We start from the raw sequence: 15,774 nt of genomic DNA on the forward strand, positions 1-15,774 counted from the left end.
TGTAGCCTTAATACAGCGTAAGTTAGATAGAGCCGTCTATCAAACTGAACCAGAATGTAATATCCCCGATGGACTTCTTAATTTTTTTACACTTCAGAGCCGATCAAAATTGCTCGATTAGCCGGTTTACTAGCTTTCAACCACGTACCTCTTTGGCGTATTCGTTTGTTTCTGCAACGCTAGGTACGTGTGTCAAACGCCTGCGCGCAGAAAGAGTTTTAAATAAAAATCACTGTGAGAGAAATTTATGTCTATGGTCGTTGTGTCAATGCCTCTGTGTTTTGGGCTTTCAAGTGAGTCGTTTGACGGCCTTGATAAAACTTTGAATTAGATATTAACGTCCTTTGAGAACGCCTAGGACGGTTACTGTCAAACTCGAAATTTGTGAAAAAGCCAAAATTCGCCAATGCACGTCACTGCAAAGAGTTAAAATAACTGTCAAAATATATATCAAATGAAAACCTATATTGTTTCCTTCACAGAAAAGTGTGCGTTGCTCACTGAGTCCCGAAGCATTAGCAACTATTCAAACGTTGCCTGAGCAGTAAGCTTTACCGACGTCTCCACATCGCCTGCTCTACTAATATTGTCAGAAACATTCTGTTGGAAAGCTGTCTTATCGCCAGCAAAGAAAGATCTCATTCCACGCTAATGTACGCAAACCTTCAGAAATTTATTTCAACGATTATTTTCATTTTAGTTTAAGGAACGACGAACGGTTGCGCTACAGTTCTGTTGAAGGCATCAGCGCAAAAATTTCGTCAGTTTTGCAAATAATTATCCAAGTGCAGTAAAAATTTTTAATTGTTTGTTCTGTCGCTAATGCTAATATCAAGTCTTCAATGCAATTTTTATAGTTATCCCTCACGCAGGAAGTAAAGTAGCCATAGGAAAAGAGTATAGAGGAGTCGTTGGTAGGCTAGTGTTTGTAATTTCACCGTGTATAGCCTAAGTGTGTGCTGATATTAGGAATTGTCAATGTTCCCTACGTCGTATTGGAACCTACAAACAACAAGCAAGATTTTGCCGATCCTCAAGCAAGCGAGTTATTCGATCTTAGAGAGCCTGTCTTGATTAGCAGTTTTTATATAGGAGTATCGCTTTCTACTTAAAGCTATGAATGAACATCTTGTGCAATACTGGCGAGACGTGAACATCAGTAAGACTAGACGTCTCATACGTCTAGATGATTTAATTAATTTAAACCTTTGCGTTAAGGAGATTTGACGGATTTTTGGTAGGTCATCATGCATGATAAATTCTTTGGGTGCCAACTTATTCATTACAAGGAATCATTTTGGCTATTCACCGTCAAAGCCGTGGACCGACGAGCCTTCCAACGAGTCTAGGTACGTCAAATACAGGCGGTCTAAGGTGAAGATGGAAATGCAATGTGGTGCGTACGTCGCGAAGTTGCTCCTACTTGTCGCCGGCGCTTTTAGCACGTGTACTTAGACTTGTGCCTTAAATGGAGAAAAATCCCTTTTTCGATCAAACACTTTGATTACGTCTTTACCGATGACTGGACGTGCAGTCGCAGTTGGGATTTAGGTAGCAACAGGTAATTGTAATTACGCGAATAATCGTAGAAGCAAACTAATGACTGAGAGTATTAACAGTTGTTCAAAGCCGGAGAAAGAGGTTGCTATTAGAACCGGCCGTCTGACGAAAATCACCCCAGCTGAGAGCCGTCGATCAGGCGCGGTGCGTATCTCGTTACTAAGAGAGTTCTAATAGATTATCTATACGTTTACGCTTAATTAATTTGTCTTAAGGTGTCAGCTCAGCCGCTCCCGGCCGCTCTTTTTCGTTAGCAACAAATGTTGTACGTTGATGCTCGTCTTAATACTGCGCTGCCCTAATCCTACCGTTGCATCCAGGCTGGTGCTTCTAGAAAGCGAGGCCTTTCTGCGGACGATCACACCGACAGCGGAAACGCGTTTTTTAACTTCACAACACCGCTGCCAATGGTTCGTATTATGCGTGCATTTTATTTAGAGTAATATGCGCTAGTTGTAACTTTTGTGCTTGGTACATCGTCACACTGTCTTGTATACCAATTAAGAAAGATATTTAGGCAAATTCCTCTATAAAGTCGATTCAGCGCGGAACGTCTGGAACAAATGCCTGGGTACACAGCCGCGGCGGCGCCAGCATCAGGCCACCCAAGAAACAAAAACTTTTGCAAATTCCTGATGACGATGATTCCAACGACATCGACGACGCTGCTCAGGCGCGGCACTTGAAAAACACTGAGACAAGAGCAAAAGAAGCTGAAAAGAGGGCAGAAGATTTTGAAAGGAGGGCAAAAGAAACAGCGGAGAAAATGAAAGAAACAGCAAGGAAGTTGAAAGAAACCGAAAAGAGGGTGGAAGAAATTGAGAAGATGGCAAAAGAAACAGCTGAGAAATTGAAAATAACGCAGAAAACGCTGGGAAACCTGCGCAACCAAACCTGTTTGATTCTGACCAAAGTTGATAAGGTATACATGATAGCTGCTAATGTATTATATCATAATTCAACGGCTTTTATAATATAGGAATTCAGCAAGTTCTTGCCAAATCCATCGCACGACTTTGACGCAGCAGTGTCAAAATTGAGTCGCCGTCTGTAAGTTGACTTACAAGAAAAGTTTTCTTGGCAGAAATTTTGCTTTTGTTGTTGGCGAGTTTACTAATATTGCAAGTTGCTAAGAGAGTTCCGAGTTACACAATTTAAGGGGTCGTTATAGCTTATTTAGAGTCTAATTAATTGCTCGTTCTGTCGCTCATGCTAATATCAAGTCTTCAAAATGCAATTTATATAGTTATCCCTCGCGCAGGAAGTAAAGTAGCCTTAGAAAAATATTATTTAATTAAGGTTTCAATACCTCGCGCATCCAATACCGCTTCGGTAGGGTTCACTGCTTTAGTATGTACTGTATAAGAACGAAATGCTGTCTCAGAAATATTGGGTCAAAAAGGTTACCTTTTCGTTGACGGTTATACGGAAAAGAGCAACCTATGACTCCTAAAGAAATAAGGGAATGAAAGTCGAGTAACCGATGACTCATAAATAAATAATGGGAACATAGGAAATGGAAGTCGAGTAACCTATAACTCATAACTAGAGAAATAATGAAACTACATGAACGTTTTAGTAGATCGAGAAAGATCGAAAAGAGCCTAATCACATATACTGTAGAGTAGCTGATGAAATTGCAATGATGAAAAGGAATGAACATGCACTCTAAATAGCTCCGAAGCTCAGAACAAGAAGGCTTGCGCTAGATGAATTTTCTAAGTGAAATGATAAATTTTTTTCTAAGTGGAATGACTGGAATCTGGCTATGCTCAAATGGCTCTCGAGTATCTAACGCCTTTTTTTGCACCCAGCGTTATTTACTGCAATTCTATCGGTCGAATTCTCGACCGAGCTCATATTGATCGCTAGATGACATACTTGGCTCTTCGAAGTCACCTATAGTCTAAAACGCGTTACAGTTGAATGGAAACCCACCTACCCGAAACCCGACTTTGTTTCGTACCTCAGGAATTCGTTATGTACAGATCGTTTCTTGTTTCGTGACTAGAGAAAGGCGTTTAGGTTCGTCTCCGGGACTCTCCTGTTCTGATCCGGGCAAACGGCAGAGCTCCGGCGAGTTTTCGACTAGAATTTTAGCGAGGTACTTTCTTTAGCGTCAGCGACAGTTATCGAAGACAATTCGAAGTAATATTGCGTGGCGATAACGTTTTCACAAAAGTGAGGCTCCCTAAGGGGTCTCCCGAGCTGTTTTTCGCATCTCAAAGCAGAAGGAAAGCCTTGCAAGCGGAAGTCGATCGTTCCGTTTGAAGGCATACTGAAGGTCTATGCTGAGACAGGCATTCGACGGAGCTCATCGAATCTTCATCGAGCTAGACTCAAAAATACCCTTCTCTGCTTCGAGGCTCGTCTTTCCATTGTCATGCATCGGAGGCTTTACTCCGAAAACGTGTAGCAAGCTTAGGGGCATGTCTTGTTTCTACTAGAAGTATACGTGCGTACGGTGTTTACCGCATCCGTCGCAGGCAAGAGTCTCGTGGCCCGGGTGATAATACTCCCTCAAAAGGGGCCTCACCAAATTGTTTTCCGAGTAGCTGTCGTTTTAGTCTCCTGTCATAAAGGCTATATAATCCTTTCTCTGGTAGATATTAGGAATGATCGAACTTGGGATTTTAGTCAAGCGTCTTCCAACAGACCCCAAAGATGAGATCCATGTGCTTGAAAATCAGGTAGACGTCTACTCTAACAGAAAATTATTGGAAAATATTCGCAAAGCTTTGCAAAGTGACGGTGTGTTTCGTTTGTGATACGGCTATGGCAGATCTCGCGAGTTCACTCTCGGATCCGTGCGAACTCAATCCTTTGAAATTTAATCACACGTTATAGATTCATGCAGAAAAGTGATATGAAGCAATCTACGGACTGGTTGGACCTTCTACTTGCGTGTAGAATCTCATTGCCAATGGGGTTAATGGCTCTTTCGAGTTGTTAGCATACACATTCGTCCCCGCATCGTCCTAAAACTATTTTCTTTAAATTTCTTGTAGATTTTAGACAAGCAGTTTTTCTGAAGCTAGACGCGTTCAACTCACAGTGTATAGTACATTTGGCTATATAGGCGAAGACCGCTTTCACTGTGCACTACTTTTCTCCCGTTTCTTGGGTGCAGAGGGTGATATTCGTGAATATTTATTGCATTTTTAATTTCCTTACATGTTCATCTATTGAAACTTACTAATCTATTGGAAGAACCATGATGAAATGTAATAAAGCTACAGCTTGCAGGTTCCGGTAAAAGGAATTACCATTAGGGGAGCCGGAAGGGAATCCCCAGACGCTTCCACATCTCCAATGCAGCTGACGGAGACGCCGCAATCATCATCATCATTTCGAGCACAACTTTCACTATCGCTCTTTTCAGGGTCAGTTGCATACTCCATCAAAGAGCGATAGTTTCGACTAAGGTGGCAAAACTGGCACGGATGGCGAACCTGATTCTGAATCTGAATCACGGTGTTGTTGTCGAAGCAGACGTCCCACATTACTGCGGTACATCCGCACGCGGTTGCATCCGGCAAGCAACCGAATACCTGTATTGTTTTGCAAACGATGCTCATTTCATTGCACGCTTGACATACCAATGAACATTTGTCGTCCGGAATTGCGATCCCGTTGTTGGGCACTCGGGTGTGGACATATTGACAGGGTCCAAATGATAGGCGCACAAGTCGCCGTTGCTACACGACAGACGATCCCAGTTAGGAGGTAAGTCGTCTAGCGTCGCCGGCCAACATTGTCCGGGCATTTCCATGCCAACGCACAGACCACCCGACGTGCACTTATCAGAATGCGTACAAAAATTGTCATCGTCGCAAGAGATGCCGCCTTGTGTCGTCGTCCAGGCGTGCACACATATCTACAATCTGTGTAAAGTGTCGTAAACTTACCGTCAGGGTACAGGTAGCATGTGACGCCGGCGTCATGGTAGTGATTGCAGTTATGAAAACCCCAGTCGTTATGGTAACATTGGTCCAAACGTAGCTCTGATGCAGAGCAGTGCACATCATCAAGTCAAATTGGTCCTGAAGCCATTGGAGAAAACATATAATTCAAGTACCCCGAGCTCCAAGCAGCGGACGTTCCAAACAGTTGACGACAGACAACGTGCGCATCGTTCAAGTCCCAGTTATAAGCACAAACGGTTCCCCACGAAGACCCATAGTAGATTTCAACGCGACCTTCGTAGGTCGATCCACCAGCCAAGCGCATGCAGATCTGTAGAAAATAAATACGCAATGCATGAGATTGGACGGCATCGACGCAAGTTAGTTCTCGGGACTTGTCCCCCAACCCTTCGTACGTACGCTTCGTTTTCGGACACTTACTTGCTTGGGAGCCAATTGAGTGCTGCAGTAGCAACAGTGCAGCAACAAAGAGCATTATGATAAAGGTACCAGCTAAGGCTAACCTTAAACTCTGTCAAAAATCGCTCTGGTGGTATTAGATATGGGTGGCCGATACGGATAGAGTTTCCACTTTCTATAGCGACAGGGTCACGTACTTCCTGCGCGAAAGTCACTTGCTTACCATGGTCACTTCATGCGCGTTCACTTGCTTACCATGATCACTTCATGCGCGTTTACTTGCCTACTATGGCCAGTTCCTGCGCGTTAGCTTTCGATCGTCCGACGGTCGCGGAACCTCCAGGCGACAGACGGTGCAAGAGAAACCGAGTGAGAAAAGAAAACATCCCAAGTTTCGCATCACAATTAGCCTGTGCGCATACACCATGCTTTTTAGCTCTTTTCTGTTGGTCTGTTGGCCTAAAAGCGGTCGTATCAAGGGCGAAGGCAGCAAAAGCCATACTGCATGATTGACGAGGACGATATCACGTACGTGGATTTAACTCGCTGTAAGGAAAGCGTCGGCCGGGCATGCATGCGCCGCTGCGCCCAGCTAGCTAACAGTTAACTGAAGATCGACGTTACATGGAGACAAAATCCTTGTGCTTTTTCTTTTGTCCGACAATATATTTATCGGTTACCGTAAAAAACCTAAGACAAAAACTCGTCCCCTCGCTCTAGCGTGCGATAGAGACCATTCACCTCTCCTGCAGACTACCCTCACTCCAAATCAATCGTATATATAGAGATTCATCATTTGAAGAAAATGCCGCTACAATATATGATGATCATCTCTTTTAGGAATTTTGCCACAGCGAGAAATATCACAGCGTTGGAAAGAGGTTGCACGTTAAAAGTAGAAGCGTCTTTACGTACTGCAGCTGTCCTAAAACTCTATTTAACTAACTGCTACCGTCGCTACATATGTGCAGCTCAATGGCAAAAGACAAGCGGGCGTTACGACAAAGCCACGCCTACGCAAAGGGATCTGCCCTCGTAGCCTTCTCCCTGATCTCCCGTATACTGTAGCTTCGTTTCCGACTTTCTGTACGCTGTACAACGCTCGCGGACGATCTTTCGTAAGCTTGCCGTTTGAATCGCACGCAATTGGGCCCCCCATGCATTTTCTCTTCCTTCTTCTATCGCCAGATCGACTTGAAAATGATCCAGTTCGTGCGACATATGAGGCAATGGAGAAGTTGGCTCCCTTTTGGTGCAGCTCGCCCCGATTCGTCGCCAAAAGCGTCTTTGGGTTCGCGCACGTATTGTTACGTCCTTCTTCGCGCGTAGGCGTAACTCGGGTCCACACTGTGGCTGATGGTCTCTTTCTCGGTCTCTTTATTAGGGATGAGGCTCTCTCCCTCCTCTAATCCAACCTCCCGTATCTAATTTATCTCCCCCGTAACAACAAACACAACAATTCCCCCTCCTGAGTCCATGGCACGTCCTCGTGACATTAACACCCCACAGAACACAGACAACTACAACGAAACACCCACCTTACGACAAACGTCCAACTGTCAGCTTGCGTAGGTATGATCAGGCGGCTTCCTTTTTCGGTGTGAACACTTTCTTGAATCTTTGTCTCCCCACGCACGGATGATCCTGGAGTTCCATCGGTGCCTTTCTTGCCCTCCCGAAATGAACAAACAATGATCCGCTGGGTGGACCACCAATCGGCTCCACCCGGATATTTGTGTCGGTTACATCAGCCACACGATATGGTCCCGAAAATTTCGGCGTCAATTTCGTTGGGCTCCGATTCCCTCGGTAATCGACCATCACGATATCTCCTATCTGGTATTTTTCCTGAGTGGCTTTCTTATCATATTGCTTCTTAGCCTGTTCCTGCGATTCTCCAATGTGTTGTCGGGCCAACTCCCAAGCATTACCCAAGCCTTTCTTCAACTCGCTTCCGTAGTCCTCTGCATCCAACTGCGTAGCCAGCGACGGCACCGCTAACGCCGTCTGCGTTGGTAGTCTCGCTTTTCTTCCGTACATGAGCATAAACGGTGAACTTCCTGACGACGAATGTGGTCGCACCCGATACGCAAATAACATGTAATTGAGGTATTGATCCCACTCGCCACCGTAGAATTTGCTATGCTTGCTGATCATCTGTATCAAGGTTCTGTTCATCCTCTCTACCATGCCATCGGTCTGCGGGTGATAAGCTGATGTATTGATTTTTCGCATTCCCGTGAGCGAACACACTTCCTTTATCAGGCTCGAGAGAAAATCACTGCCCCTATCAGACAATAGCTCCTCGGGCACTCCGTGTCGACATATGATCTCAGTCACCAGCAACCGCGCAATCGTTTCCGCCTTGTGGTTCTTTGTCGCAAATACTTCCGGCCACTTCGTCAAATAATCCATGAAGACAACCGCGTATCGGTTACCCGTTGATGTCGCCGGCAACGTTAGCACATCCACCGCGACTCGGTGAAATGGTCCACCAACTGGTATCGGTCGAAGGGGTGGCGTCAACCGCTTCCCGGCTCCTCCATACTCCGCGCACGGCAGACAGGTACGACAGTATTTCCGCACGTCTTTCCTCATTCCCGGCCACCAAAACCTGACCGCTAAGAGCCCGTAAAGACTTCGTTCTGCAAAGTGGCCTCCAAACCGGCCGGCATGATTCTCCGCCATCAAGAACTCGCGCAATTCCTCCGGTACCGCTACCCGCACACGATGCGGCAGTCGTGCTTTGACTAGACACAGGACATCGTCAATCAACTCCACGATCGTCGACATCTGCACAATTCGTTTTGCTTCCTGTTCCTCCGCCGGTAAGGTTTTGTTCTCCAGATAAACAATTATTCTCCTAAAATATAGGTCCTTCCGTTGTGCCTCTTGAATCTACTCAGACAATTCCACTTCCAACTCCGGCTTTTCGCGCGGAGTCCCCTTTTTGCCCTTTTTGAGCTTTGCGCACACCTCTCCCAAATCAGCTTCGTCGGCAAAGGGCAGCGCCGCTAGAGGCGACCGCGAGAGCGCATCGGCCCTTTCATTCAACCGGCCAGGACGATATCTAATTTCAGGCTCGATCTCCTGAATGGTCATCCCCTAACGCGCCAGCTTGCCTGAGGGGTTCGGACTGCTCAACAGCGACTTCAGGGCGCTATGATCAGTGTAAACAATCGTTTTGTACCCCAAACAGTACACCCGGTAGTGGCGTAGAGCCCAGACTACCGCCAACGCTTCTAATTCGGTGACGCCGTAGTGCCTTTCCGCTGGTGTGAGTGAGCGACTTGCGTACGCAATGGGATGGGATCGTAGATGACCCTTCTCCATCTTCGCCTGCGTCAGAACCGCTCCTAATCCCGCGTAGCTAGCATCAGTCTCCAAAATAAACGGTTGTGTGAAGTCGGGGTATGACAACACAGGTGCCGTTGTCAACCGTTCCTTTAGCGCATCTAACGCTTTCTGCCTCTCTTCATTCCATTCGAACTCGACTCCTTTGCGCAATAGAGTGTACAACGGCTCTGCTATCCGGGAAAAGTTCTGCATAAACCCACGGTAATATGAGGCGAGACCCAGGAACGAACGTAAGTCCTTCACGTTTTTGGGCACCGGAAACTCTTTGACCGCTCGCGTCTTGCCACCGTCCGTTGCTATACCACTCGCCGAGATTACGTGTCCCAGATATCGGACCTCTTTCTTCGCAAAGAAACACTTCTTCGGTCGTAGCTTGAACCCCGCCTGTCTCAGTCGCTCGAAGATTTGGCCCAGGTGCTCCAAGTGTTCGTTTATGTCTCGCGAAAATACGACGATGTCATCTAAGTAAACGCTACAGAAACCGTCCAATCCTGCGACGACAAGCTGCATTACTCTTTGAAAAGTCGCCGGTGGCAAACGCCGTCTTCGGTTGAGACTTCTTTCCCATCGCAATCTGCCAGTATACGAACGCTAGATCCAGCGTGCTGTATACCCCAGCTTCGCCCAAACGATCTAACAGATCGGCGATTCTTGGTAAGGGAAAAACATCTTTCTCCGTTACAAAATTCAGCCGGCGGTAATCAACGCAGAACCGTGGCGAGCCATCGGGTTTCCGGACTAATACGATGGGACTTGCCCATGGACTTGAAGACGGGACAATCACGCCCCTGTCTAGCATCTCCTTAATCAGCAACGTTATCTTTGCTGTTTGCGAGTACGGCTCGCGCCTGGCGTGCTGTTTGATCGGTGGACTGTCTCCCGTTTCGATTTCGTGCGTCACTAGATGGGTACACCCCAACTCAGTGTCATCCAGTGCAAATAAGTCCCCTTGATCCAACACGTATTCACGCACTCTCTTCTTGCTCTCTTCTGACAAGGAACTATTCGAGAAGTCAATCATCTCCTGCAGACGTTGCCTTCGATTTGTTTCATCGCCTATCGTGGGACTTTCAGTCGTCTTTGTCTCCGGCGATGTCACGGCAGCTTGCTCCGTATTTGTAGCCGGTTCTCCAAACGGCAATTCCTCGACGTCCGTCAGATCTACCTCGAACTCGTCACCTTTCTTCAATCCGATACGAAGACACCCTTCATTCCGCAACAAAACCTTTACCCGGCCAGTCGCGCATGGCTCGATTATCGCATCCTCCATCTTCGGTCCGCATTTCAGCTGCGGCTCCCGTGACGACATCATGACGGAACGTCCCTCTGGAATTTCTCCTGACAATTCGGCCTCGAATACTCCAGCGTGTTGTGGAGGTAACCGGCATCTCGTTAGAAACCGCACCACGGCTTTGACGCTTCCGTTGGTGTCCGTCTTGCTTTCTCGACGAAAGTTGACCTTCTCGTGCCATTTAGCCAGTCCCAATCCTCTAACAAGACGTGATCCTATCAACAGTTCGGGATTCGACTTGGGCAGGAGGTAAAACTCTGCTTCCATTTCCTTCCCGTCGAATTCGACCGTCAATTTCACCACTGCCGATACCGGTAACTTATGTTCCCCAAAGTCTTCCGGTAGCGCCTGTACTGGCTTGATTAACGAAGCTGGAAGACCTGCCTTTCTCCCGATTTCCTTGAACTTTTCTTCCGCGATGATATTAATCTTAGATCCGGAGTCAAGCATTGCTTCGACTTCACTCCCGGCTAATCTCATCTTTGCAAAAGCCAATGAATCCTCCTCATCGTTATCCTTTAAAATTCCAACTTTTCCTGACCCTTCCTTGTACGTGCGCTGGCTCTTCATTGCCTTTAACTCCGTCAGTTCTTGCTCCATACGCGTTATTCTGTCGTCCACCGTCTCCACCGCGGGTTGTTCCTTGGGTTCTGACGCTCCCTCTGTGATCTTCGCGACTTGTTGTCCGCGTCCCGCTGACCCTTTTCCGCCGCTACTTCCGCCAGAATTTCGACCCTCCTTGGAACCTTTCGCTTGATTGGGACAGTCGAAGCTATAATGACCCCAACGGTGACATATGAAGCACTCCACATTCGCTCCGGATCGTCTACTATCCTTCGACTTCTCTGCCTCCCTTTGATCGGGGCAATCCGGTGCAATGTGTCCCTCGTTTTTGCACGCGTAGCAGCGCACCTTCCTTTCGCCCATTCGCTGTTCCTCGGATCGTGGCCTCTCTTTTTCTGTCTGTTCTTTTACGTTTCGGCGCATCAACTGTTTTTCGGCTGCCTCTGCTGTTTGCGCCAGCAAAAGCGCGTCCACAAACGTGCGGGGCGGCGGTTTTAGCTCCCTCTTCCACGTTTCCTGGAGCCCTTGCTCAAACGCCCCCAGCAACATTTGGTCTTTCAGTTCCTGCGTCATCGGATGTCTGCCGTACGCCTTGTCGTAGAGGTGCTGCAGCTGCTGTGCGTACTGTTGCACCGTCTCTTTCTCCTGGACCCGACTGTGGAACATACGGCTTTGATACGATTTTAACAGCAGCGGGGCTGCCTTCGCTTGAAACGCTTCGCGCATATTCGAATACGTTTCTTTGTCCGCCTCGGAGATTGATTCGTACGCGGTGAGCGCTCTGCCCGTCAGGCGCAAAGCAAACTGTTGAACCTTCAGCTGGCCCGTCCAGCCCGCCACCTGCGCATGTCTCTCAAACTCCTTGACAAACTGGTCGAGTTTTTCGCCTTCCGGGTCGTCACGTCCGTTGTATGGTTGAAGCTTGGGCATTGCCATCGATCGGATAGCTGCCATGAACTCCGCCTGCTCCGGCACGCTCCTTTCTTCTGTCGCTGACGACTCCTTCGATTTTTTTCTTCTCTTTTTCTTTTTCTTTGAGGCCGCCGAACCCCTGTGCCGGTCCTCATCTGACGACGTGTCTTCCGTTCCACCGTCGCCCTTCGTCACGTCGTCGCGACCCTCTTCTTCTGTTTCCGGCATCGACTCCTCCTCGATCCGGGACTGCTTTCTACTACTTCCGGTCGACCGTCGAGCGTCCTCCACGACGGCTTCCTCCTCGTCTTCGCCCGCCACTGACTGGCTTCTAGACGTCGACCGCTAAATCTGTTGCTTCAGGAGATCGACTTGCCGCAGCATATCGAAGTGACGCTCCCTCAGGACGTCTTTCTCCCTTAGCCAACCTAGCTCGGTTTCGCGATGTTCCTCTCGCAGTAACCGATATTCTTCTCGCTCCAACCGCAGCTGGTCGATTACGCATGAGAGTTCCTCGGCCAACTGGTCGACTTCGTTGGCGCAACCGCCCCACGTCACGCGTCTCCTCATCCGCGCTCTCACGCCTCGGCGTGGGAACGTTCGGAACCGCCCCCTCTCGCTCGTCGTCCGCCCTGTCGCTTTCTTCCGCTTCTTGACGCGACGACGACTCGGTTCGTTTCGGCGGCGAAGCTCTGTTCGCCTTCGAAACTTGGCGTTGCGACTTTTTCTTCTGTGGCATTGCACGCTTCGATCCGCAACCCACACTCCAAACTCACTTTCCGGGCTTCCCCGCTCGAATTCCGGACACAGGCCCTAAATTGTTACGTCCTTCTTCGCGCGTAGGCGTAACTCGGGTCCACACTGTGGCTGATGGTCTCTTTCTCGGTCTCTTTATTAGGGATGAGGCTCTCTCCCTCCTCTAATCCAACCTCCCGTATCTAATTTATCTCCCCCGTAACAACAAACACAACAGTATCCGTGAGTTGATATCCTCTTTCTTTCCGATTCTCATCTGGAATTTTTCCTCTCTTTGTATTTAGGATGTCGTTTCCAGTAAAATCTCGCTCGCCTATGACATTGCCTCTCTCCTCCATTGCCTTGCATTTGACTCCAGGTGAGATATCTAGTAAGAGTTTTGGAAAACATAGCTGCACAAGACCTGTGGATTTATTTAATTAAATGCACTACTGTCAGGGCAAGTAGAGGTACTCAAGTCGTAGTAAAAGATTAGAAATGCAAAATCATTAAGCCAAACAGGGGCCCCCTTAGAGCGTGCCCCATATTTGAGGTACTCTAGGATGGTGGGGCAGCATGCGTTGGCTTAATTAAATGCTCCTTATGAATGATTATATCAATGGTATTTTTATTAGAAATTCAATCAACTCAACAGCAAAAGAAATATTTCTCCTCTGTTTCCAATGGTGAAAAAGAGAGAAGCATATTGTGGGGTCAGCACTTTCCTTTTGTGTCTGAGTATGGCCTCATCTACGTTGACAAAACGCCTTTCATCAAACGTCTCGTCACCCACCCTCACAGTGAATTCTTTGTGAATCGACCTCGTCGCTTTGGAAAGAGTCTTCTTGTGAGCACCTTGGAGGAATATTTCAAAGGAAACAAGGAAGCGTTTAAAGGAACGGCAATTTACAATGATCCGGAAGTGAAGTGGGACAAATGGCCCGTTATCAAGTTGGATATGAGTCATCTTGGTGGGTGTACGATTGAGGATGTCAAGTTATCTTCAGTCAAATTGGTGAGAATCCTTTGACCGATGCAACGAATGCTAATAGATAACTGTTGTTATTTAGTTGATTGACATTGCTAAGGCTAGAGGAGTTGACATTCATACTCCTGGATTACCATACGATTCTGTTTCAATGATCCGCAGATTATTTGAGGAAACCTATGCTAAGGAAGGAAAAGAGATTGTTGTTCTCATTGATGAGTATGATTCACCAATGCTCGCCAATTGGGTCTTAGATGAAGTGGAGTTGGCGGCAGCGTGCCAAGACTTTCTGTCAGACTTCTACAGACAGTTGAAAGCGTCCTCTCACATCATTCGGTTCCGCTTTTTGACCGGAATCACGTACTTGCAAAAAATGAGTAATCATTCTGGCTCGAATGACCTAAAAGATATTGACGATTACCCCGATCTTGGCCCAATTCTTGAATTCACTCGAGAAGAAATTAAATCGACGTATTCTCCAGAAATTGAGGTCATTGCCAAAGAGCTGGAGATGACAGAGGAGGACTTGATGGATAAAATAGCGCGATATTACGATGGATACAATTGGGGTCGTGAGAATCTTCCTGCCACTCAAGTGTATCATCCGCATTCAATCAACGAGTTTTTGACTTTGAAGGAATTTTCCCCTTACTCAACGGGTTGGCCTACGCTACTGCGTCGTGTTGTCGATTCTCTTGATTTTGTTCGTTTCTCTGAATTACTGAGCGGAGAAGTGCCAAGCAGATTAGACACGCCCGACAGTCTTTTATCTTTGCTGCAGAATCTCACTGATAGCCGAATGCGGCTTCTACTGTGGGAACTTGGCATTCTCCGGCGTCGGCGTTCAGAAGGGAAGGAATCGGGCGTTCCTTTCACAAATGAGAATGTGCGGCAGCACTTTACTGAACATCTGCTGGGTTGGTATGAAGATGGGTCTACTGGCACTAAAATGGAGAAAATGCGGATGGCCCTGACGGAGAGAAATATTCCTGAATTTGCAAAACTATTTGCCAGTTTGGTGGAGAACATTCCGGCTGAGGTTGCGATGAAATGGAAAGACAGAGAGGACGAAGGAATGCGACGAAAGGGAGAATTCTATCAGTCAATGTACATTGGTGCTATAAATATTTTTGCCCCAAATTCGTCTTATCTGGGGTCTGAAGAGGTCGTTGAAGAAAGAGTTAGACCAGATTTGGTCTTCATTTCATTAGAATGCGCAATGATATTTGAATTCACAAAGAATCCCGAAAGCGTCGACGAAGGACTTGAGCAAATAAAGGAGCAAGAATACATTGAAAAGTACGGAAAGTATTTAAATGAGAAAATGATAAAGGCGAAGAATAGCGAGGAAAGAAAGAAGTGGGATGAGATATTGTCGAAATGGAAGTCCGTTCCATAAATGGGGGATTGGAATAAACGTCAGCGTCGACGAAGAGAAAAAAACGGTAACCAAGACAACCTCAATATCCGAGGAATTCATTTTCTGACCTCACGTGTAGTTTGTGAACCGCCCTTCTGTGTTAGTTAATGCATGGTAATCATGATGAGTTAGGTGTTAAATGTCATTATGACGATGGTGAGGATGATCGACGTCATGGCAACGTCATGCGACGGACAAAAGGTCAGCATATCTACATGTAAGACGCTAAAAACGTCAGCGAGCGAAAACGTCAGGGTACATACAGTAGGCGGTATTCCACTAAAGATTCCAATTTTCTGTTCTTGGCGTAATCGGAATTGACCATATTTGGCGAACGTACGGAACGCAGGTCAAATTACGTCCTCATCTAATCAAATCGCTCGCAGCTGCCAAACACCAAATTACGCTGTAGCAGCGCGTCATCCCATTGGTCGGCCGTACGTTTGACGCCTCGCCCACCATAGGGAGAGCGCATCGCACACAAAACTTCATTCTCTCGCGAGCGCATGTCCGAACTCGATCATTCGTAGACCTACCAAGTCTCACGCATTTAGCGTGAGACTCACGCATACAGCCCTTGACCCAAGCTCTCACGCATGGTCGATAAAATCTCACGCAGGCA

The 15,774-nt window shown here is 47.2% G+C and overlaps 3 protein-coding genes and 1 long non-coding RNA gene across 6 annotated transcripts; 2 read left to right on the forward strand and 2 right to left on the reverse strand.

The window, feature by feature from the left end:
- Nucleotides 1–364: 364 nt before the first annotated feature.
- On the forward strand, nt 365–2,219 carry LOC136191840 (ATPase MORC2-like). 3 transcript variants are annotated; one of them, XM_065980250.1, is made up of 14 exons: nt 365–425; nt 483–544; nt 594–653; nt 701–790; nt 858–914; nt 970–1,037; nt 1,093–1,159; nt 1,219–1,237; nt 1,290–1,396; nt 1,456–1,561; nt 1,620–1,704; nt 1,776–1,825; nt 1,881–1,970; nt 2,078–2,219. In XM_065980250.1, exons 7-12 carry the CDS (start codon nt 1,117–1,119, stop codon nt 1,812–1,814), a joined length of 399 nt encoding a protein of 132 aa, XP_065836322.1. In that variant the 5' UTR covers nt 365–425; nt 483–544; nt 594–653; nt 701–790; nt 858–914; nt 970–1,037; nt 1,093–1,116; the 3' UTR covers nt 1,815–1,825; nt 1,881–1,970; nt 2,078–2,219. The 3 variants fall into 3 exon arrangements, with proteins under 3 accessions (XP_065836322.1, XP_065836321.1, XP_065836323.1); XM_065980249.1 differs by having other exon boundaries at nt 701–785; XM_065980251.1 differs by having other exon boundaries at nt 701–785; nt 1,222–1,237.
- Nucleotides 2,220–2,726: 507 nt separating this feature from the next.
- Nucleotides 2,727–2,997, reverse strand: LOC136191842 (uncharacterized). The gene is made up of 3 exons (XR_010671010.1): nt 2,968–2,997; nt 2,886–2,917; nt 2,727–2,834 (listed from the first exon to the last, which is right to left on the reverse strand). It is a non-coding gene; the product is annotated as an uncharacterized lncRNA (long non-coding RNA).
- A 6,717-nt stretch (nt 2,998–9,714) lies between these two features.
- Nucleotides 9,715–12,237, reverse strand: LOC136192284 (uncharacterized). The gene has a single exon (XM_065980820.1). It carries the CDS (start codon nt 12,235–12,237, stop codon nt 9,715–9,717), a length of 2,523 nt encoding a protein of 840 aa, XP_065836892.1.
- Nucleotides 12,238–13,484: 1,247 nt separating this feature from the next.
- On the forward strand, nt 13,485–15,131 carry LOC136192285 (uncharacterized protein in vnfD 5'region-like). Its single transcript, XM_065980821.1, has 3 exons — nt 13,485–13,544; nt 13,583–13,759; nt 13,815–15,131. The coding sequence occupies exons 1-3, from the start codon at nt 13,485–13,487 to the stop codon at nt 15,129–15,131; spliced, it is 1,554 nt and encodes a 517-aa protein (XP_065836893.1).
- Nucleotides 15,132–15,774: the final 643 nt, after the last annotated feature.

The sequence above is a fragment of the Oscarella lobularis genome, chromosome 10, assembly GCF_947507565.1.
Source record: "Oscarella lobularis chromosome 10, ooOscLobu1.1, whole genome shotgun sequence".
In the NCBI taxonomy this organism is placed as follows: domain Eukaryota; kingdom Metazoa; phylum Porifera; class Homoscleromorpha; order Homosclerophorida; family Oscarellidae; genus Oscarella; species Oscarella lobularis.